Consider the following 20,335-nt stretch of genomic DNA (forward strand, 5'->3'; position numbering starts at 1 on the left):
AATTCAAACCAATCAAGATCTGAGGTAAAAAAATTTCCTGATATAAACAGAACTTCAGGTGCCACTACAAACCCTTCATTTTTATCTTCTAAAGTAGTGAGGCATTTTCAAAAGAAAACACTCTATAAGCAAGCTGAGAACTTTGAAACAATTTTTTTCTGTGTTGAATAATAGAATATTAGCAGGCTGAGAAAAAATATTTTTTAAACTAATAACTTTTTAATTAACTAATTTAATTACAATTAAACAATTTTCATTATATTATTACAATATTTAAAAAAACGGTAAAAAAATTATTACAATAATTAACATTTTTTTTGTGTTTTGTCTTTTATTATTTTATTGATCCTTATTGTAAAATATTTTTGCTCAATGCACCTTTTTCCTAAATCAAATGCAGCAATAACTGTTTTGTAGACCAACCTACCAGAGTATAGAACATATTTGCCTGAGCCACATGACCTATAAAAGTCTTGAAAACCATATATAAACTTTTAATGATGTTCTTTTTAGAGAGTCATAGGCCTGATTAACCTTTTCCAATATGGAAACAAAGTAAAAAATAAATAATCAAAAATGTCATAAAAATTTTTATTTCATTAATTTAAAATTGTAATTCTTCCCAGCAAACACAAAACGTTCAAGTACATTCGACGAACGTTGCGAACATTTGAGGATGTTCTATGAATGTTCATAGAAAGTTCTTAAACGTTAGCAACGTTTGTTAAACATTGTGTGTTAGCTGGATTTTTGACAACTGACACAAAGAGTTCTTACAGCAAAAACATCTGGCAAATAATAAAAAAGTTAATAATAAATATAATTTAAATAATTTAAATTTTAATCCCAAAAACCAATAATGCAGCTCCAAATTTTTCTCCTTGCTGAATTCTCCTTTTTGTCGTTTAAGCCAGTTTAGCTTGTCTTACTTTTTCAGCTTTGCCAGTTCAGCTTGTCTTACTTTTTCAGCTTTGCCAGTTCAGCTTGTCTTACTTTTTCAGCTTTGCCAATTCAGCTTGTCTTTCTTTTTCAGCTTGGCCAGTTTAGCTTGTCTTACTTTTTCAGTTAAGTACCGTGAATCAACTCCAAGTAAGCAATTTAGAAGAGCTTCTTTTTCTTTTTCATGCCTATTTGTACGAATTCTTATAATTTCTAATCATTGTGCATTAAAAGTTTATAATTTATGTAACATTTACATTTAAATTAAAATCTGAAAATAAAAAATTTAAATTTAAATATGACACAAATATTTCAAAATTTACCTTTTCTGTAAATCTTCAAATCATGTTTTTCCATCAACTATATTTTCTGCATTTTCTGGTATACTTGTTGGCATTTCGCCACGACCTTCTCCTTTAGCAAGTTTTTGGCTGTATTGTTCAAGCCGATTTTGTAAAATATCATATTTGTCTGATAAAATAAATTTTATAATGAATATATTTTACATGTATTAATTTTGTATATAACTTCATTTATAACCATTTCATTTATTAACAGTTTATTTTTTATTATCATTTTTTTAATTTTAAACTTTGAAAAAGTGTAGTCAAAACATAAAAACTAGGAAAATCAGTTTTGTTTTATTTAATTATATCTTTTTTTAAGGCTTTAGATTTTAGGCTTTCAACTTATTATTTTATAACTGTAATTGCTTTTTACTTATTCTAGTAAAATGTCGCAACAAAAAGTTTTGATTGCTTTTGACTTTTTAAAGTAAAATATTGCAGAAATTTTGTTGCAGTGTAAATAATTTAAACTATTTACTAACAAAATTTTGTTTTCAATCTTTCGGCATGGTGGAAAAAACTTTTTAAGGAGTTTTAAAAAAAATATATCTTTGAACTCTAAGTAAAATCTTTAAGTATGTAATGTTAAGCATTATTGAAAAGCTTATGAAATTTTAAACAAATGTGTTTTTAGCATTTTTTACGAATTTTAACATCTTTATGGAAAAAAAATTGTTTTTTCCATAAAGTTGTTAAAATCCATAATGGTTGAAAAAGAAGCAACTTTATAGGGGTTCTCAGAAATATTTTTATACAAAGGTTAATCTTGAAGTTTATGATGAAGTCTTAGGTAAAACTATATTAAAGAAATAAAGCCATATATGGGCAATCAGAATACCAAAAGATATTTGTTGAAAAAACTATTCATTGTGGACTAGCAGGTGGTTCATTGTTTTTCATGATGTGTATCATGAAAAAAAAAGAGGGGGGGGGGGTTAATATTATAATAATATAAATTGAGAAAAACACTTTGAGAAAAAAATAAAATTAAACATTTGAGAAAAACATAAAATTAATATTATAATAATATAAATTAAGAAAAACATTTAAATTTCTATCATAATTTATTTCTTAAAAAATCTTTTATTTCTTCTTTTATTGAGTGTAGCACACTTTACAGTTTTGTCTTCTGCATCCAAAAAACTCTTCTTCTCTCCCATTACTCATACCACCAATAAAAGAGTCTAAAGGTGTGGAGTCTAAACCACTTTCATTATCAGCACCACTACTCATACCACCAACAAAAGAGTCTAGAAACCACTTTAATTATCATCACTTTACATACAATCCAAAACTAGGGGAATATCTATTTTGCTATTTTGGAAAAACACTTAAAAGCTTAAACTTGTATTTTCTAAAATAAAATCTCAGGATAAAACCTGTTTTTGATTGGCTAATCAATTTCGAAATAATTTGAAAATTTCCGTTTGTTATGAAAATAGAGTGGCAAGAAGTTATCAAACACCAGTAAACAAAATCCTCAAATACAGTGCCAAACACAAGTGAACGAAATCCTCAAACATCGTGGCGCAAGAGTTAAAATAATTTAAAGGTTTTAGTACACAACATATTTTAGTTTTAGATTCATTAAAATTTCTATCATAATTTACTAAAATTATGAAAGAAATTTTAAAAATAGAAAGAAAACGTTATTACTAAAATAGAGTAAGCTATGTCGAGCAAGTCTAACGGTAACTAAGCAGTGTATGTAGAAAACTGTAAAATACCTAAAATATTCAAAACACTAATATTATTTTGCATTTAAAATTTGACGCATTGAGTTTTTTTATGTTTTACAAATGCAAAGTCAACTATTCACTACTGCAACAATCAAAATATTTAGTTTTTGACTGTTATATATAAAATAGATTGTAATGTTAATATAAAAAAAAATAAAAACTTTTTAATATTTTTTTTTTTTTACGTTTTTATGGTTTTTTTATTAAATAAAAATCCACAAATAAATACTTCTTTTTATTTTCGTCCATCAAAATTCGTATGTTTGTTTCAACTTAAAAACCATCTCCAAGAAAGCGAGCAGCTCCATCAAATTTTCCATCTTTCAAAAGCTGCTTTTGCTGAAGTCTTAACTTCATCATCTTTGCCTGGTGCTCTCTTTCTGAAAGTTGTAGTCATGCAGCATTCCCTTTAAATATTAAAATATAAAATGAAATAAAACCCTATACTCCCTTTTGAAACAAGTTGTGTACTAAAAATCACACTTTATTATTATTGTTATTACTATCATCATTATTATGATATTAATTTTAATAATAAACTGTAACTATAGTTACAATAACTATAGGTAACTGTAGGTACAATAGCAAGTGGCTATAGGTCCTACAATAGCTAGTGACTCTATGTACCATTAAAAAAAAACCTACCTAGAACCTAGGGCCGCTAATCTCTAAACCTTTTTAGACTTTTATATTTTAAGTCACAAAGTAATTCGTATAGAAATGGGATCATGTCAGTTTCACCATTTTTTGAAAAGTCTTGTTTTTGAATTGGTTCGAACGCCACTAATGGATTTCCACACAAAAATATTTACAGCCAGCATCATACCAGTCCAACACCTTCAGATCATTAATTTTCTTTTGATTGATTTCTATATTTCCAGAAAAAAATACTTTCTTTGATATATTTAATTGATATTTTCATCAAAATAAATCAACATCTCTTCATTACTTCTACAACAATGCAACTTCACACAATAAAAATAAAATTACTAAACTACAACTATTCGCCAAACAAAACAAATACAACCTAATCTCTTTAATTGAAATTTGGTTTGACTCTACTTCTGCTATATAATAACTATATGCTATTTAAAAAAATAGAATCAGTGATGGAAGTGTGTAGCAATTTATGTTTAAAATGGTAAGTTTGTGAACTAGGTAATTTACATTTAAATAAAAACTTAAAATGCAAAGAATCTGAACATCTTGGGGTAGAAATAAAGTAACCATTAGAAAATTTTCAACTGGATTGTATTATTAGCCCTGAGAGGAACTTGTCAAACAGCTTCAGTACAATTAAATGAAAAAAATTGTGCCCTTGATTATCCTAGATATTTATTTAATACAAAAGGATACAATCGCTTAACTGTGACAACTGAATTCATCTTTCCAAGCATAACTTGGCAATCTGACTGGAGTATCACATTTGATAATGAAAATAGTCTTGATGTTCTCTGTAACAACCACCTCTACCAGCGTGTCAATTGTCCAACTTTTAAGAAAACTGTTGTAAATTTAAACAACACACTTGATCTAATTATATCATTTGATCTAATTATATCAGAATCAAAAGATAAGATCACCAAAGTTTTTACAAGAACTCGCTTTGGTACAGCCACTCAATGACATCTCTTAGCTGGCAGCATAGTTTAAATCAAAATATTTTTTTTACAGATACATTGAATATAATGAAGTACATACACTTAAAAGTAACATAAATTGGCAAGCTAGATTTATGGATTGCAATTTCAAGAATGATATTACATATGGTCTAACTTCGATAATAAAGCTTGCTATAAGTTTACTCCTAAGGCATCAAATCAACTGCAAAATAAAATGTAACCCTGGATCACAGACAAGTTAAGAAAGCTAATTAGACTAAAAAAAGAGTTCTGAAACAAAAAATCAAACTTAAAGTGAAATAATGCAGCACACAAAAAGAAATATACAAATGTTAAAAAGGAGGTAAAGAAAAACAGCAAACGAGCATTACGCGTCTATGAGTCAAAGCTAGCTAACGACAAGCACAATCCATAAAGACATATACTGGTACTAAACGGATAGTGAGCAATTAAACATTGGTCTTAACCTCATATTCAAATCAAATGAGCAGCAATGGAACAACAAAAGCAAGCAATGACAAAAACAATAAAATTTCTACAAAAATAGAAAGAAGAAAAGTGAAAATAAGAAAACTAAAAGAAGTTAGTAATAATATAAAAATAGAATAATTTTTATTAAGACTTTGTTTAAAATTATATTGTTTCAAATAAAGAAATGAAGATAAATTATTTTTAAGTTTTAATTTTTCAAACTCATTCATGATGCACAAAAGACTTTGATTCCATTCACTGATGCGTAAATGGATATTTGCACGTAATTAAATAATGTACTGATGCGTAATTGAACATTTACACGTAATTTAATATTTGAACGTTATTGAATAATGCACTGATGCGTAATTGAATATTTACCTAAAGTTTTTCATTATTGATGCTTCTACTTAAATGTGAAATCGAGTTTCAGTGAAGGAGATTGTAATAGAGAAAAGTAACTTTTTATTAAGGGAGTCAAAAACAAAAAAAAAAGATTAGCAAATCTAACTAGTGCTGACATGGTAGGAGTTTTAAGTTTTTTGAAGAAGTTTTAAGTTTTTGAATTATGGAGTTGAAAATTTATTATTTGCATTAATTGCAGCTGATGATACAATCTAATAATTATAAATTGATCTAGACAAGATTGCTAAATGGACACAAACCTGGCTAATGGAGTTAAATATAAAGTCATACATGTTAACTCTGTCAAAATAAAATTTGATTATTTTATGGATGAAATCAAAAACCACATCACAACCAAAAGAGTGGTTTTAAAGGTCACTGAAATCTTTGAATTCTCTGAAAACCTTAAACATGCTAAAAAGTGCAACAAATATAACTGCAAACAAAGCAAGCAACATTCTCAGAATTTTTAAACACATGCTTGTATCGAGAGACATTAACATTTACATATTTTTAGAGTTTGGAAGCTTTACCTTGATAGTGCCGTAAAAAAATTTGAAAAGCAACAATACAATGCCATGAAAGTTAATAACTACAAAACTCAATGAAAAATGATGAATTTAAGTACTCTTTAAGACAGGAAGAAAAATGGCAATCTTATTCAACAATAAAAGCTTCTCAGCAATTTAAACCTAATTGACTTAAAAACATAAAGTCTCGTATTATTGCACCCAAAGCTCAACTTCAAATTAGGTTTCATCGTGAGGTTGTCAGAAACTTTGTCAGATGTTATCATCGAGGAAACATCAATTGATAAATTTAACCAATTAATGGACAATTTTCAATCGTTGTAGTTACTACAGCTCATCGTTTACTATAAATGCCACATAAAAGTAGCTGATATTAGAGTAGGGTATACACCCGTATATTCAGCTGATGATGAGGTAAACAAGGCTGTGACTTTATGCAACTTAATTAACTAACTAAAATATATTTTGTTGTAAAATGTCATTCATACCAATTAAACTGATTTAAATAGGTAAAATATACAATGGATGTTTTACCTATTTAAATTCCTCAATGTTCACACATTGAGGAATTTAAATGAACATAGAAGAAGAACATGTAAGGAATGTACATACATTAACTAAGGGTTTGGGTTATTACAGACAATCTTAATTCCAAACTTAACTCTTTTTCTAATGTATCCGTTTCAAAAATATCAACAAAATATCTTTTATGTTGAAAGTTTAAAAATTTACAAAAACATTTACAAATATGAAAGATTATGTTATTAAATAGAGTTTATGATATAGATATAATGATAAAGTTTAAATGGTTAAATATCAAAGACATGGTCAAATATCATGATAAACAAACTATAGATTACACATGATAGATTTTATCACAAGAAAAAATAGAAAAAAATTAGCATTTTAAATCATCACAAAAAACAATTTTAAGATTTTTTGATTATTAGTTTTATTATTATTACAATTATTATTATTGTTTATAATATTACGATTATTACTTATAGCAATATAAATATATGGTATGAACAAGTGCTTTAATAAAATTGTTCGGCCATTTTACCTCGGCTAAACAAAAAACTATTAGGATTAATAAAATCCGAAAATTCTTTGTAGATAAATTCAGTAATTTTAAACATGGTAAAAACTTTGTAGATGAAATTCAGTAACTACAAATATAGGTAACAACAAGCTATTAAGGTAATACAAAATTAACATGGTCACAGAAACTACAAAATCTACAATCAGAGATTTTGAATACGAAATGAACAAAAAATCGTACACTGTTTCTCAATAAAAATTTTATTTTTATTTCTACACTTTAAACTATTGTAAAATGACATTAACTAAACTAGTTTTATCCATTTCACATATTCAACTTTCTGAAAATAATAATGACAGCCAGACTAAACTTTGAAGAAAGAAAATTAATTTTATTATGGTACTGGAAGTTTGAAAATGCATTTGAAGTGCAAAGAAAAGTTAGGACAAGTTTCATAAAGAACACAAATAACACAAATTATCAGAGTTTAAAGGTGATAAAAGTATTCAGAATATTCATAAAAAAGTTTCCCATCAAATCCTACTCAATGTTATAGCACTAGATTGTATACTAATAATACTATTAAAAAGCTTTGAAAAAAATTAAAATAAATATTGATACTAATTTGTTTCTGTAAGGCTTCCTATGTTAACATATCCATTAAAATGTTATACTTCTTGTCAACAGCTTTTAAAAGCTCCTCCTCCTTCTCTACACCGATTATTATTAATAATACTTTAGAAATATTTGAAGCTGCGCATTGATTCTGCTCCTCGTTATATTTATTTCGTAAGAATATTTATTCATTGAAGCTCCATCAAAAAAATTCAATAAATCAAATAAACTAATATAACTGTTCTAAATATTCTGAATGAAACACAAACATTGTGAACTTTTTGAATCAACGAAAACTAAAATAAATTAATAGATTTATTTCTTACTTGTCCGTGCTGATAGCAAATATACTTATATCTTAACCTTAGTAATAATTCACAAATAATTTCTTTTTAAAATGTCCTTATACAGCCTCTCTATTTTTGACTTTAAAGGATCCATGAAAAATGATGGCAGCCAAGAAATCAAACCTTTCTCAATAAAAAATAATATCTAAAATGAAATACAATTTAAGGCAACTACAAAAGGTCCTTCAAATAATTTAATTACTGATACCTCTTTTGTCTCAAAAAATGTTTATAAATAAACTTATCAGTTAGACCTGGCAATCATACTTATGGTATATAACTTAACCTTTAACATTTTGTTTATATGTATGCTGATATAACGACAACCAGACAACGCTTTGTAAGTAGATTAAGGAAACAGATTTATTATAATATCTTTATATCATTCTTTTGTCATTTCTTATATATCGTGAGTATTGTGAACTAAGTTCGATTTTCTGTTTAAAACTATTTCAGGTTTTTTTATAATTTTGTCTTTTTATTTTAGTTGATATTGAATAACTTTTTCATCGACCAATTTTTTTTAATTTAAAAGGTCTTGATAAAGTTCACTTGAACTGTGTACATCTCGTAAAATTTCATTGCAAATTTTGTTATTTTCAACTACTTGATGTGTTCAATAGAACAGTGAAAAAAGTTGGATGCCGGCTTGTTTCCGTAAAAATAGAGCAACTATCTGCGATAGTTGCAATGAACAGTTGTGATTGTCATTTGTATAAATAGCTTCGTTTCTATTAATAAGCATATTTTAGATTGACTAATTGTTTATAAAGTCAAAGCAAGTAAAATCCAGTTTTGAGAAATTAGACAAACTCACAATATTAGCAATACATTTGTCATTTTAAAAAAAAAAAAAAAAAAATGGTTTTTCGATGTTTGTTGAAAAAAGATTAGGAAACTAAAAATAACTTGTACAGATACAATTGCAATAACTCATTACTCCAATAGTTATAATCTCACATATAATAGATTGATCTACTAATCTTCTCGAAACTACAGCGTAAATAGTATCTAAAACTTAGAAAAAAAAAAGATCGGTGTTTCTCTTTTAATAGCCTTTGTTTTTGATTTTCTAAATAGATTTAATTATCTACCCAGCCAACATTGACATACGGGTACCGTAAGGGGGCCATACGAGTCGTCAACTGAAATATATATATAAAAATATATATATATATATATATATATATATATATATATATATATATATATATATATATATATATATATATATATTATACTGCTGATTCAGGTGAGCAGTGTGATGTCATACTGAAATAGCCTGCTAATTTTCAAATGTAACCTTTAAATTAGGGCGAAAATTTTTTCATTTCACACTAAGGTTTCATCAGTTAAGACTCATCAGAAATCAACGTTGTATATAAATACAGTGCCATGGCTACTAGATCCAAGCACCCCTTCCTTCATAAGGGCCCAAAATTTCTTAAAAATTTTTCCAATAGAAATACTAAATAAAAAAAACAACCTTACATTTGTAAATGGGCCCCTAAATTTGCAAATGAGCCCCTAGACACAGCTCTGCTTTTATATATATATATATATATATATATATTATATATATATATATATATATATATATATATATATATATATATATATACACTGAGGCATATTCGTTTAGTCGCATCAATTTTTTTCTCTTTATCTTATTTTTTTTCTATGTATTGTCAACTGATATGCATGAAAGTTATTATCAAAATAATTGTTGTGTTGTGGGCTAATAAAAATCACAAAAAAAAATTTTCTATGTGTATTTATTAACATGAGAGCATGTTTAATATACAAAAGTACATTTTGAATTGGAATATATCTATAGACGCAGTCATATTTTTGACATTAAAAAATGGAAAATAGTAATGCGTATGTCCTCTATTACACTGGATCACCTCAAAAATTCCGTCTTTCATTGACTCCACTAGTGGTTGAAGTGTAATTTGATCCAAATCGGACCATGCTTCAAGGATTTTACACTTTAACTCAGTAACAGTTTTAAATTGGTGTCCGGCTGCTTTAGCGTGATAAACCTTTCTTGATAGCATTCCCCACACGTTCTCAATTGGATTTAAGTCCGAGCGACAAGCTGGCCATTCAAGAACCGGGATGTTGTGGTTTTTAAACCATTTCATAGAATGGCCAGATGTGTGAATTGCAGCATTATCTTGCTGAAATATGGCATTATCGTCCATGTTTTTATCCATATAAGTTATGAGAACATCATCCAACATTTCTGTATACTTTATTGAGTTCATTTTAGGTAAACCACAACACAGAGTCAATTTTCCTGAATAAGAAAATCCACCCCAAACCATTAAACTTCCTCCTCCATAATTTCGTTTTGTTTGTGGGTCATTTATTCCTCTTAGATCATTTGTGGGTCATTTATTCCTCTTAGATCATGCCAATAACAACTGTAAGAGTCCGGACCATCTAAATTGAACTTTTTTTCATCTGAAAATATTACGCTTTGCCACTCATGAGTCCAATGCATATGGTTTTTAGCAAACTGTAATCTAGCAATTTTATGGTGTTTTTTTGACATTGGTTTTTGGTGTGGTTTCTTCCACTTTACGTTTGGTGTTGTACGTAGAATATGTGCATCATGTTTATTGGTGACAGGCAATAATAATTTATCCTTTATTTGTGTTGCATTCAATTTATTTTTAGTTGCTTCGAAGCGAATTCGATTAATTTTCCGATTTGTTAATACTTTGTTGCCGTTTGTTGCTTTTTTTACACCGTAATTGTCACCTTTTGCAATGTAGTTTCGTACAACATGGTCAGATCTTCTAACTTTTCTTGCTATTTCTCGTACAGAAAGTGCTGGTGAGATTTCTGAGCCTTGATATAAATTAATTTGTATTTTTTCAGCCTCTGTCAAATACTTTCCTTTAGGCATTTCGTAAAATGCAATAAAAATGATACTGGCAGAACAAAAGTTCAAATTACACTAAAATTTATCAATTTATTTGTGTAAAAGTGATTAAAAATCAATAATTACCGTTATTAATCTGATTGCGTCTATAGGTATATTCCAATTTAAAAAAGTGCTTTTGAATATCAAACATACTCTCATGTTAATAAAGACACATAGAAAAATTTTTTTTGTGGTTTTTATTAGCCCACAACACAACAATTATTTTGATAATAAGTTGCATGCATATCAGTTGACAATACGTAGAAAAAAATTAAGATAAAGAGAAAAAAATTGATGCGTCTAAATAAATATGCCTCAGTATATATATATATATATATATATATATATATATATATATATATATATATATATATATATATATATATATATATATATATATATGTATATATATATATATATATATATATATATATATATATATATATATACATATATATATATATATATATATATATATATATATATATATATATATATATATATATATATATATATATATATATATATATATATATATATATATATATACATATCAGGGTGTAAACTAGCCCTGTGAGTCCCATTAAATGTAGTATTCCCAAATGCACATAAAATTAAAAAAAGAAGATAAAAGTCCTTTAGAAAAAAAGCGGTGGTGTTGTCGGCCCTGCTTATTAAGTCTATTTCAAGTAGTACATGTGCTTTGTTAAAAAAGTTTTATCAAAATATTGAGAAAGCCGTTTGCATCAGATACTAACAAAATTTTGATCAATGTGAGTATTGGGGTAAGTCCGCTACTTTTTCTTTTTTTGTTTGGTTGTTTGTATCAACTGAATTAGGTGATCACATCAAATATAATCTTTTTTTACTTATCGACATCGACTAAAATCTTTTTTTACCTATCTTCTATTTTTTTTTAAAACGCTGCTGAAATATAAGTTAAATACAAAAAATATTTTATAATTATAACAAACAGGTACTAGAAATTTATTTAACAAAGAAAAAAGATTCTTTTACTTTACTGCTCGTTTGTATTAAAAGAAATGCATGCACATGAATGCCCACAAATAAAAAAGAAATATATATTTATAAGAATACTCTTAAAATGAAAGCGGCAATGATATATTAGGGTTAAAATAAAATCAAATATACGATTCTTAACAATGATTAATATATAATAATTAAAGTAATATAAAATTATATAATTCTTAATAATCAAAGTTTAATTTACCGTGTCATTGTGAAGACAGTTGAATTTTGCATTGATTTCATATTTATCTTAGATAAATGTTACAGTACTTTTTATACGGAGTAGAAAAGGAAAGAAGAAAATAAAAAGACCCCACAAACACATTTTAATCTCGGCTAGGGTTGAAAGGGGGTGGGGGAGGAGAGAGTGGTGAGATTAGGAAATATTTTGACAAATTCTATATTTCGTCATAACACTGAAACAAATTTATTCCTGGTTTACACCCTGTGTGTGTATATATATATATATATATATATATATATATATATATATATATATATATATATATATATATATATATATATATATATATATATATATATATATATATATAAATATATATATATATATATATATATATATATATATATAGATATTTATATATATACACACACATATATATATAGATGACAACATATATAAATATTTATATGTTGTCGTCTTCTGTAAAAAGCTCTGGCTGTTGGCAAAAGTTTACTTTCAAGGATCTCTGTGTACTGGTTAAATCTGCCGTTATAAATGTTGCATGACCCTGTTCCTTTATGGGAGAAGCATCCCTATATTCCAACTGATCCTCCTCTGCCTTGTATTTTTGGTACATAAAAACACTCTTTTAACTTTTCACCAGCCATGATTTCTCCTTGATGATTATTCTTAACTTGCAATTTATCACCTCAAAATTGGATTCGTTGCTGAAAATAACTTTGGCCCAGTCTTCTACAGACCAGTGAAGTCTTTCTCTACACCACTTTAATCATTTTAGGCGATCTTAGATACGCAAAAGTGGTTTTCGAGCAGCAACATAGCAATCTAAGCCTTACTTATTTAAGCATCTTCGTACAGTCCATCTACTAATACCAACATTACCAGCCATATTTGTGAACCCTTCAGCAAGATCGTGGTAAGAAATTTTAGGGTCTTGTCAAACCTTTCAATAGAGATAACTTTGATCTCTTGAAGTTAGCTTTAAAGGCCAGCCAAGCCTTGGTAAATCTTTCACATCAATAGGTAGCTTATGGCTTTTCAACGTTGTTTGTACACATTTAAGCAAAACATTGCACATTTGAACTATTTCTCATTGGGTTTTTGTTTTATCTTTTAGCAGACCTACAATTTGCCATTGTACCTTGTCTGGAACAGCTTTTCTGCCCATTTTTGTCTTTTTACTTTATTAAATAATTACCAATGCGAATAACTCAAAATATAAAAAAGAAAATTTTATTTTATTTTTGCAAGAATGTTTATATAGTTCAAAAGAAATCAACCACCAAATTTTAGATCGCTCAGATATCAATTTGTTGAGATATTTCAACTTAAGTCGTTAAATTTTGGTTGACTATATTTTTATTTAGATTTATATAGATATTTATTTATATAGATATTTATAATATAGGTATTTATTTATATAGATATTTATTTATATAGATATTTCAACTTAGGTCGTTATATTTTGGTTGACTCTATATTTGGTTGACTCTATATTCTAATTAAATTAATAATTACTCAAGACTGATTAACCTAACAAGTTCCAATTATATACCATTTAATTGAGAATCAATTAAGACATTTAATACGCTTTTAATCATATTAATTAGTTGGTTTCAAAAATAATTGTGAAAAAAATAAAAACTTCACACAAACAAAGTAGTGACTCTATATTTATGCAACATACTGTGTATATATATATATATATATATATATATATATATATATATATATATATATATATATATATATATATATATATATATATATGTATATAAAACAACTAAAAAGCTGCAAATTCCTCAAACATAACCTATTTGTCACAGGATTCATCTGCTTTTTAAAACCTTTTTAACTAAACCTTTTTTTTTTGTAATTTCAAAACAATTCTCACCTTCATTAGCTGAAACAAAAAATTCAAAACCTTGATAATTTTAAATTGTAAACAGTGTCTCAATGCAATGGTTACTAATCCATCAAAATTAGGAATACTAAACTTCTGTTTATATCTTTGTACATGTTTATTTGAGCAACCCTTTGTTCTTTGAACAAGCTTTTTTAATTGATCTAAAAATGTTTTGTGTCTGAATGAGGGACATCTATCAAGTACTTAAAATTTAACTGTATCATTTCCTATATGTATTGAAGAATAGACATTGCAAACTAGTTGATCCTTACCATAAAGTTCACCAAATAACTGCACAAAATAAGTTAGTAACTGACAAGCAAAATCAATATATTTTTTCAACAAAATAAAAAATTATAAAATTTGAACTGTAACTAAAAGTAATAAAAAGTTTGAATTTTTAAACAAATAACTTATTTTATTTTAACATTTATTAAAGTTTTTTATGTTAAACATATATAGAGTTCAAACTTAGAATAACACTGAATAGGAAACTTACTGAAGTTGAAAAATGTTTGCTGTCTGAAATATTTTCCTCTTATTAATTCTTCTAATTTTAATCATAACAAAAAAATAATAATAAATTGAATTGATTTAACAAAATAGAGCTTCTAAATGCTCTAAAAAATTTGCTTTATTAGTAACCAAAATGTTCCGAAAAAATCTAAAATGAAAACTGAATAGGAAAGAAGTTGCACTGTACTAAAAAACTACTTTACCACTCATTTTTAACTTCTTAAGAATCTAGACAAATTAAGTATATTAGAAAACAAAAGCCATTATAACATTATAGTTCTATTGTGCGTTATATGGGAAAAGTGGGGCTGCAGCTATTGAGTTATCACAGGTTTTAGATAAAGTTGAACTTGCTAGTCTACTTTAAAACTTCGCTTTACTTTCGTGTGGAAAGGGAAAAATTTTGATTTTTGGCTAAATCATCCTGAATTTTGAACTCTACCAAAAAATTATGTAGATAATCAAAAATAGAATTAGGTTTTTGGGCACCACTTTTTAAACAAATCTCTATAAATCCTATTTGGGTCGCCCAAAATTGCGAGTCCTAGGCCTAGGCTCTGACAGCAACATTTATAAGTAGCAAAAACTTTTTGCAAATTTTATTTAAATTTTTTTACATGTATGTTTAAATTTTGTCACTATTTTAGATTTTCATTGAATAATTTCTTACGTGTTTTATGAAATATTTATGAAGTATTATTCTCTTTTACTATCAGCTATCAAGCTGATTAAACTGACTTGATCAGCTTCAGCTTTAATTTGAAGCTAATGAGTTTAAAGCTGAAGCTGAAATATCAGCTGCAACCCCAAACTTACAGACAACATAGTTAATGCGATATATATACTTTATCATTATATAGATGTTTTATTATACTTGAATACTTATTTTTTTATTTTATAATACATGTTTTTTTTTAATACATATTTTATTATAATATTTAATACTTAAGAAAGTATTGATTTTTGCTGAATATTTTTTTAGATAAAAATAATATTTTCTTACATTACTCTAATTGTGGTTATAAACAAAGGTAATATTTACTCCATTACATTTGTCCCCCAAAGTTCATGCAATTCTATCATTCATAAGTCTTTCACTAATTTTAATAAACAAAAGTTATTACCATTATTATTATAATTATATTTACTAACCTGTCATTACTAATATTTATCAAAAATACATTCTGGTTGTTGAAGTCGCTTTTACTCATATCAGTATGCAAATATTGTTAACAGTCAGAGTGAGATTTTAAAATTAAATTATGGAAAACAAAAACGGTGTTCAACTTACTATAACTCAGTGATAATAAATAAGCATATGGTCATGATCTATATAATAACTTTTTTTAGTTATCATTATTCATATTAAAGTTATCAAGTTAAACTAAAGTTTTATAATTGAAGTTTGAATGCAAAAGTTCATATCAATAAAAACTTTATCAGTATTGTAAACATAAGTCAAGTATTATAAGTATTTACAAGTATAAGCATTGTAAGTATAACTTATTATTAATAATAATAACTTATATATAAATTAATATATAATTATATATAGTATTTTATATATAATATATTACATATAGTATGTTAATGATACCATTTATAATAATATATAATTATATACAAATAACTTATATATAAATAACATAACTTATACATAATATTATGTATATTATGATATTATTGTTAATATTACAAGCGTATAATTTTAAATCAAAGTCAGAAAATATCAATGATTAAAAAATGAGGTAGATGCATAACAATAAAGCCATTTTTTGCATTTATATGAAAACACTTGATTTTTATATCTCACGGTGGGTAAACTGCGTTAACATCAGTTATTTTGAATGCATAAAAATATAGAAAAATTAATGGAAAAGAGTGGATCTGTAAAAACGATTTAAAAGCTTTAAATTACCTATATATAACCTATTCATCACAACATTCGTCTGTTTGCTCTTTTTAAATGTTTCTGACTAAACCAAAGTTTTGATTAAAGCAGTTATTACCATCACTAGCAGAAACAAAACTTTATATTTTGATCATTTTAAAAACGCAAACAGTGTCTCAATGGAATAGTTACCTCATGTTTAATTGTTACTGGAACATATGTTAAACATATATGTTAAACTTTGTAAATTTATTTTTAGAAATTATAAAAAAATTCTTTTATAATGGTAATAAATAAAATTTTAAAACGTCTTTGTAATGGAGTTTCACAGTGAAAAAATACATCGGAAAAAGACATCGAAAAAAAAATTTCTCTTTAATTACAATGTAAATAGAATGTATACAAAAACTATGATGCAAACAAGTTAAATTTTTAAATTTATTTCACGCACAATTCGAATTACAAATGGCAACCATCGAGTAAGTGTTGTTATGATTTTTTTAACTATCAGTTAACCTTTTGGGAACCTTATGGGAAACCCGTCAAATCCCCACATCCTTCGGCTCTGATAAAAACCACATAAAACCCAATCAAACAAGTTTGCTTTATTTTTTAACCATATGGAGCCCGTCCGGATACTAAAACACTCACCCGTTAAAATCCCGTTCCCGTAAGCCCAGACAAAAACCATACGGTACCCGTCTGTCAATGTTGGCTGGGTATTTACTTTCAAATTTTTTACTTAATCAACAAAGGAAAATTGTTTTTTCTTCGTTTTTGAGGTTTAATGTAAAATATGTATAAAATGAACAATTGAAATCGCTTGGACTCTAAGTGTGTACTCTATTGTTTCTAAGTAAAAATGAGATCACTTTGGATATTATAGATATACCGCTATTACAAAATAGTAACTTCTAGTCATTAAGTTTCATGTTAACTTTTGTCTTCCAGCTGTTATCTAAATGTTCATCTAATTAATAAGCATGGTTTTCTGTTACAACTTATTTAAAAGCTTCAAATAGTTTTTGAAAAAAGATATCTGTTAGACCTGGCAATGTTTTCGCAAAGATTAAAATAAAAGAGCAAGAGAAACCAGAAATTAAGAAAAATTAAATTATTTTAAGGAAAATATTTTTCGTCCCTAAATTATCTATTTTAGGTCTAATTACTTTTCTGGTTAAACCCTTAACGCAGTTGCTACGCTAATTACTTGAAGCGATTGGTTTGCAAAATGTTTAATATCATCCCAATCTAAAAAAGGATATACTTTATTCTGTTTTTTTCATTATTTAAATTGTATATAATACTTTCTTTTCAAACGGCTTAAAACAAAATATGAGATATAATGTGGATGTTTAAAAGTTTTGGAGTGTAATTACATAAAAAATTTTAAGATATACTTTTTAAAAACTTTGTTAACGAGTTCCGCACATTTAAATTTTACTTTTTTGTCTAAAATAGACGCTTTAAATCAGAGTTTAAACTTGTTTGTTTCATTTTTTTAAATCTTTTATAACTTCTTTTGTGTGATATTTTTATGTCTAGATTATGTTCCATGAATATATTTTACAAAGATAATTATGAGATTTTGTTCTATAGGTAATATAGTTTTTGCTTGTAACTCCAAACTTAAATAGTAGTCACCTCCTTGTTTAGAGAAAATAAAATTAACTTTTGTGATTTGTTTTTTCTATACAAATTTGCTATAAAAAAAACTTTAAAAGTAAACTATAAATGGTATTTTTATTTAATAAATTAAATTTTATACATTAATAACACACTGGTATTTGTTTATAGTATTGAAAATTAAAGTATAAAATTGAGTAAAGTATTTAAGAATCTTTTTATAAACGTTTGTTACACTTTTTTTAAAGAAAAAAAAATTATAAGCAAAAATTTTCATTTCATTAAGATAAACAAATTATCATTTATGATGAAGTTTGAAGAGTTTTGATTTCGTTATTTTATTTACGGCTTGTAATTGCTTGTGTTATTTTATTTACGGTATGTAATTGCTTGTGTTAGTTACTAATTAATGGTTAATTAAATTAATTACATTTTGATTATTTTTATAAATGTTGTCTTTTGTTAGAGCCGGTTAAAACGCTTACAAAAGATTTAGTTATTGAGAAAGAACCGGAAGTGAAACCAAAAAAAGTAATTGATTAATTAATTAAATAAAAATGTCGTCTTTGCCTGGTGGTGGAATAAAACGAGAAAAAACTGTTGATAAAAAAGCTGCTGAGAGATCAGAAAATAAAAAAAAAGATGTGTTTAATGTACTTATGAGAGAACAGACATTAATTGCTAAAAAAATAAATCGAGAACAGGAACGGCAAGAGGAATTGGTATAAATATGTTTTTCTTTTTTTGTATTTTACGCTTTTTCAGCTGCCAATTTTGTCCTAGTATTATTATTGTGTTCTATTTTGATGCGTATAGCGTATTTTTCTTTCTTGTTTAATGAGTAATATTTAGTTTATTATTTGAAGTTTCTGATTTAAAAAAAAAAAAGATGAATTCCAAACTTTGTTTAAATTAAATTTAAAATATTTTTAAGGTTCGAAAGCTATGTGAAAAAAGACGCAAAAATATGGAAGCTCTTGAAATGGAGGCAGCAGCAGTTATAGGATTAGGGACCAGACAAAAGACAATTGTTAAAGACAGTAAAAAAGATGAGCATGAACGTCAAATCAAATAAATACGTGAGCGTGTCAATCGTATAAAAAGTACAAGGAATGGAGCCAAAGATCAGAATGATGATCTAGAGAGCTCCACGGTGAGTCATTTTGTTCAGACAAACTAAACTAGTAAATATATAATTTTTAAACATATAATTGCATTATATAAAGTCTCTTTGTCTTTATCTTTTTTTTTTATCTTTATCTCTACGTTTATCTTTTAACAATGTGTTCCCTAATATCTTTTGTCAGAGCATTACCTTATTTAACATTTTTGCAATATATTATTTCTATTTAACAGAACACGTGACTTAGATGCTGAAGACCTCAAATGAGTTTGCTTTAAAATTACTTAAAAACTTTCAATCATGGCTTCAATGTTTTCAAAGTGTTTTGCATTACATTCCTGAAATCTATTGACTATATATAACTTATTTTCAACAGGATACTATTAAAGAGTTTATTAAGAGATTTTTTGATCAATACAATAAACCTTTACGGTTAATATCTAGGTTTGGTGACAATAAATGTTAAATTGATTTCTGATTTCGCTATTTTTTAATTTGTTTTCATCATTGATTAAGTGACAAGAGGAAACCTAATTTATATGTTTTCGAGATAAAAAAAAGAACTTTTTGAAAAAAATTACATTAACCAATTTTGTTTTGTTTGTATGTGCGTTCATAAATTATTTAGGTTTGTACTTATATTTAAAATAATCGTATTTATATCAAAAAAATTTAAAATTTCAATAATAATAATAACAATATATATATATATATATATATATATATATATATATATATATATATATATATACATATATATATATATATATATATATATATATATATATACATATATATATATATATATATATATATATATATGTGTGTGTGTGTGTGTGTGTGTGTGTGTGTGTGTGTGTGTGTGTGTGTGTGTGTGTGTGTGTGTGTGTGTGTTTATATATATATATCTATATTTTTTTTTTGAGATTTTCTACTAATTTATATACATATATATAAATATATATATATATATTTATATATATGTATTTAATTTATATATATATATATATATATATATATATATATATATATATATATATACATATA

At 26.1% G+C, this 20,335-nt stretch overlaps 1 protein-coding gene across 1 annotated transcript; it reads left to right on the plus strand.

The window, feature by feature from the left end:
- Positions 1-18,635: 18,635 nt before the first annotated feature.
- On the plus strand, positions 18,636-19,312 carry LOC136091189 (uncharacterized). Its single transcript, XM_065818212.1, has 2 exons — positions 18,636-18,887; positions 19,100-19,312. Exons 1-2 carry the CDS (start codon positions 18,723-18,725, stop codon positions 19,238-19,240), a joined length of 306 nt encoding a protein of 101 aa, XP_065674284.1. The 5' UTR covers positions 18,636-18,722; the 3' UTR covers positions 19,241-19,312.
- The last annotated feature ends 1,023 nt before the right edge of the window (positions 19,313-20,335 follow it).

Source organism: Hydra vulgaris, chromosome 14 (assembly GCF_038396675.1).
Source record: "Hydra vulgaris chromosome 14, alternate assembly HydraT2T_AEP".
In the NCBI taxonomy this organism is placed as follows: Eukaryota; Metazoa; Cnidaria; class Hydrozoa; order Anthoathecata; family Hydridae; genus Hydra; species Hydra vulgaris.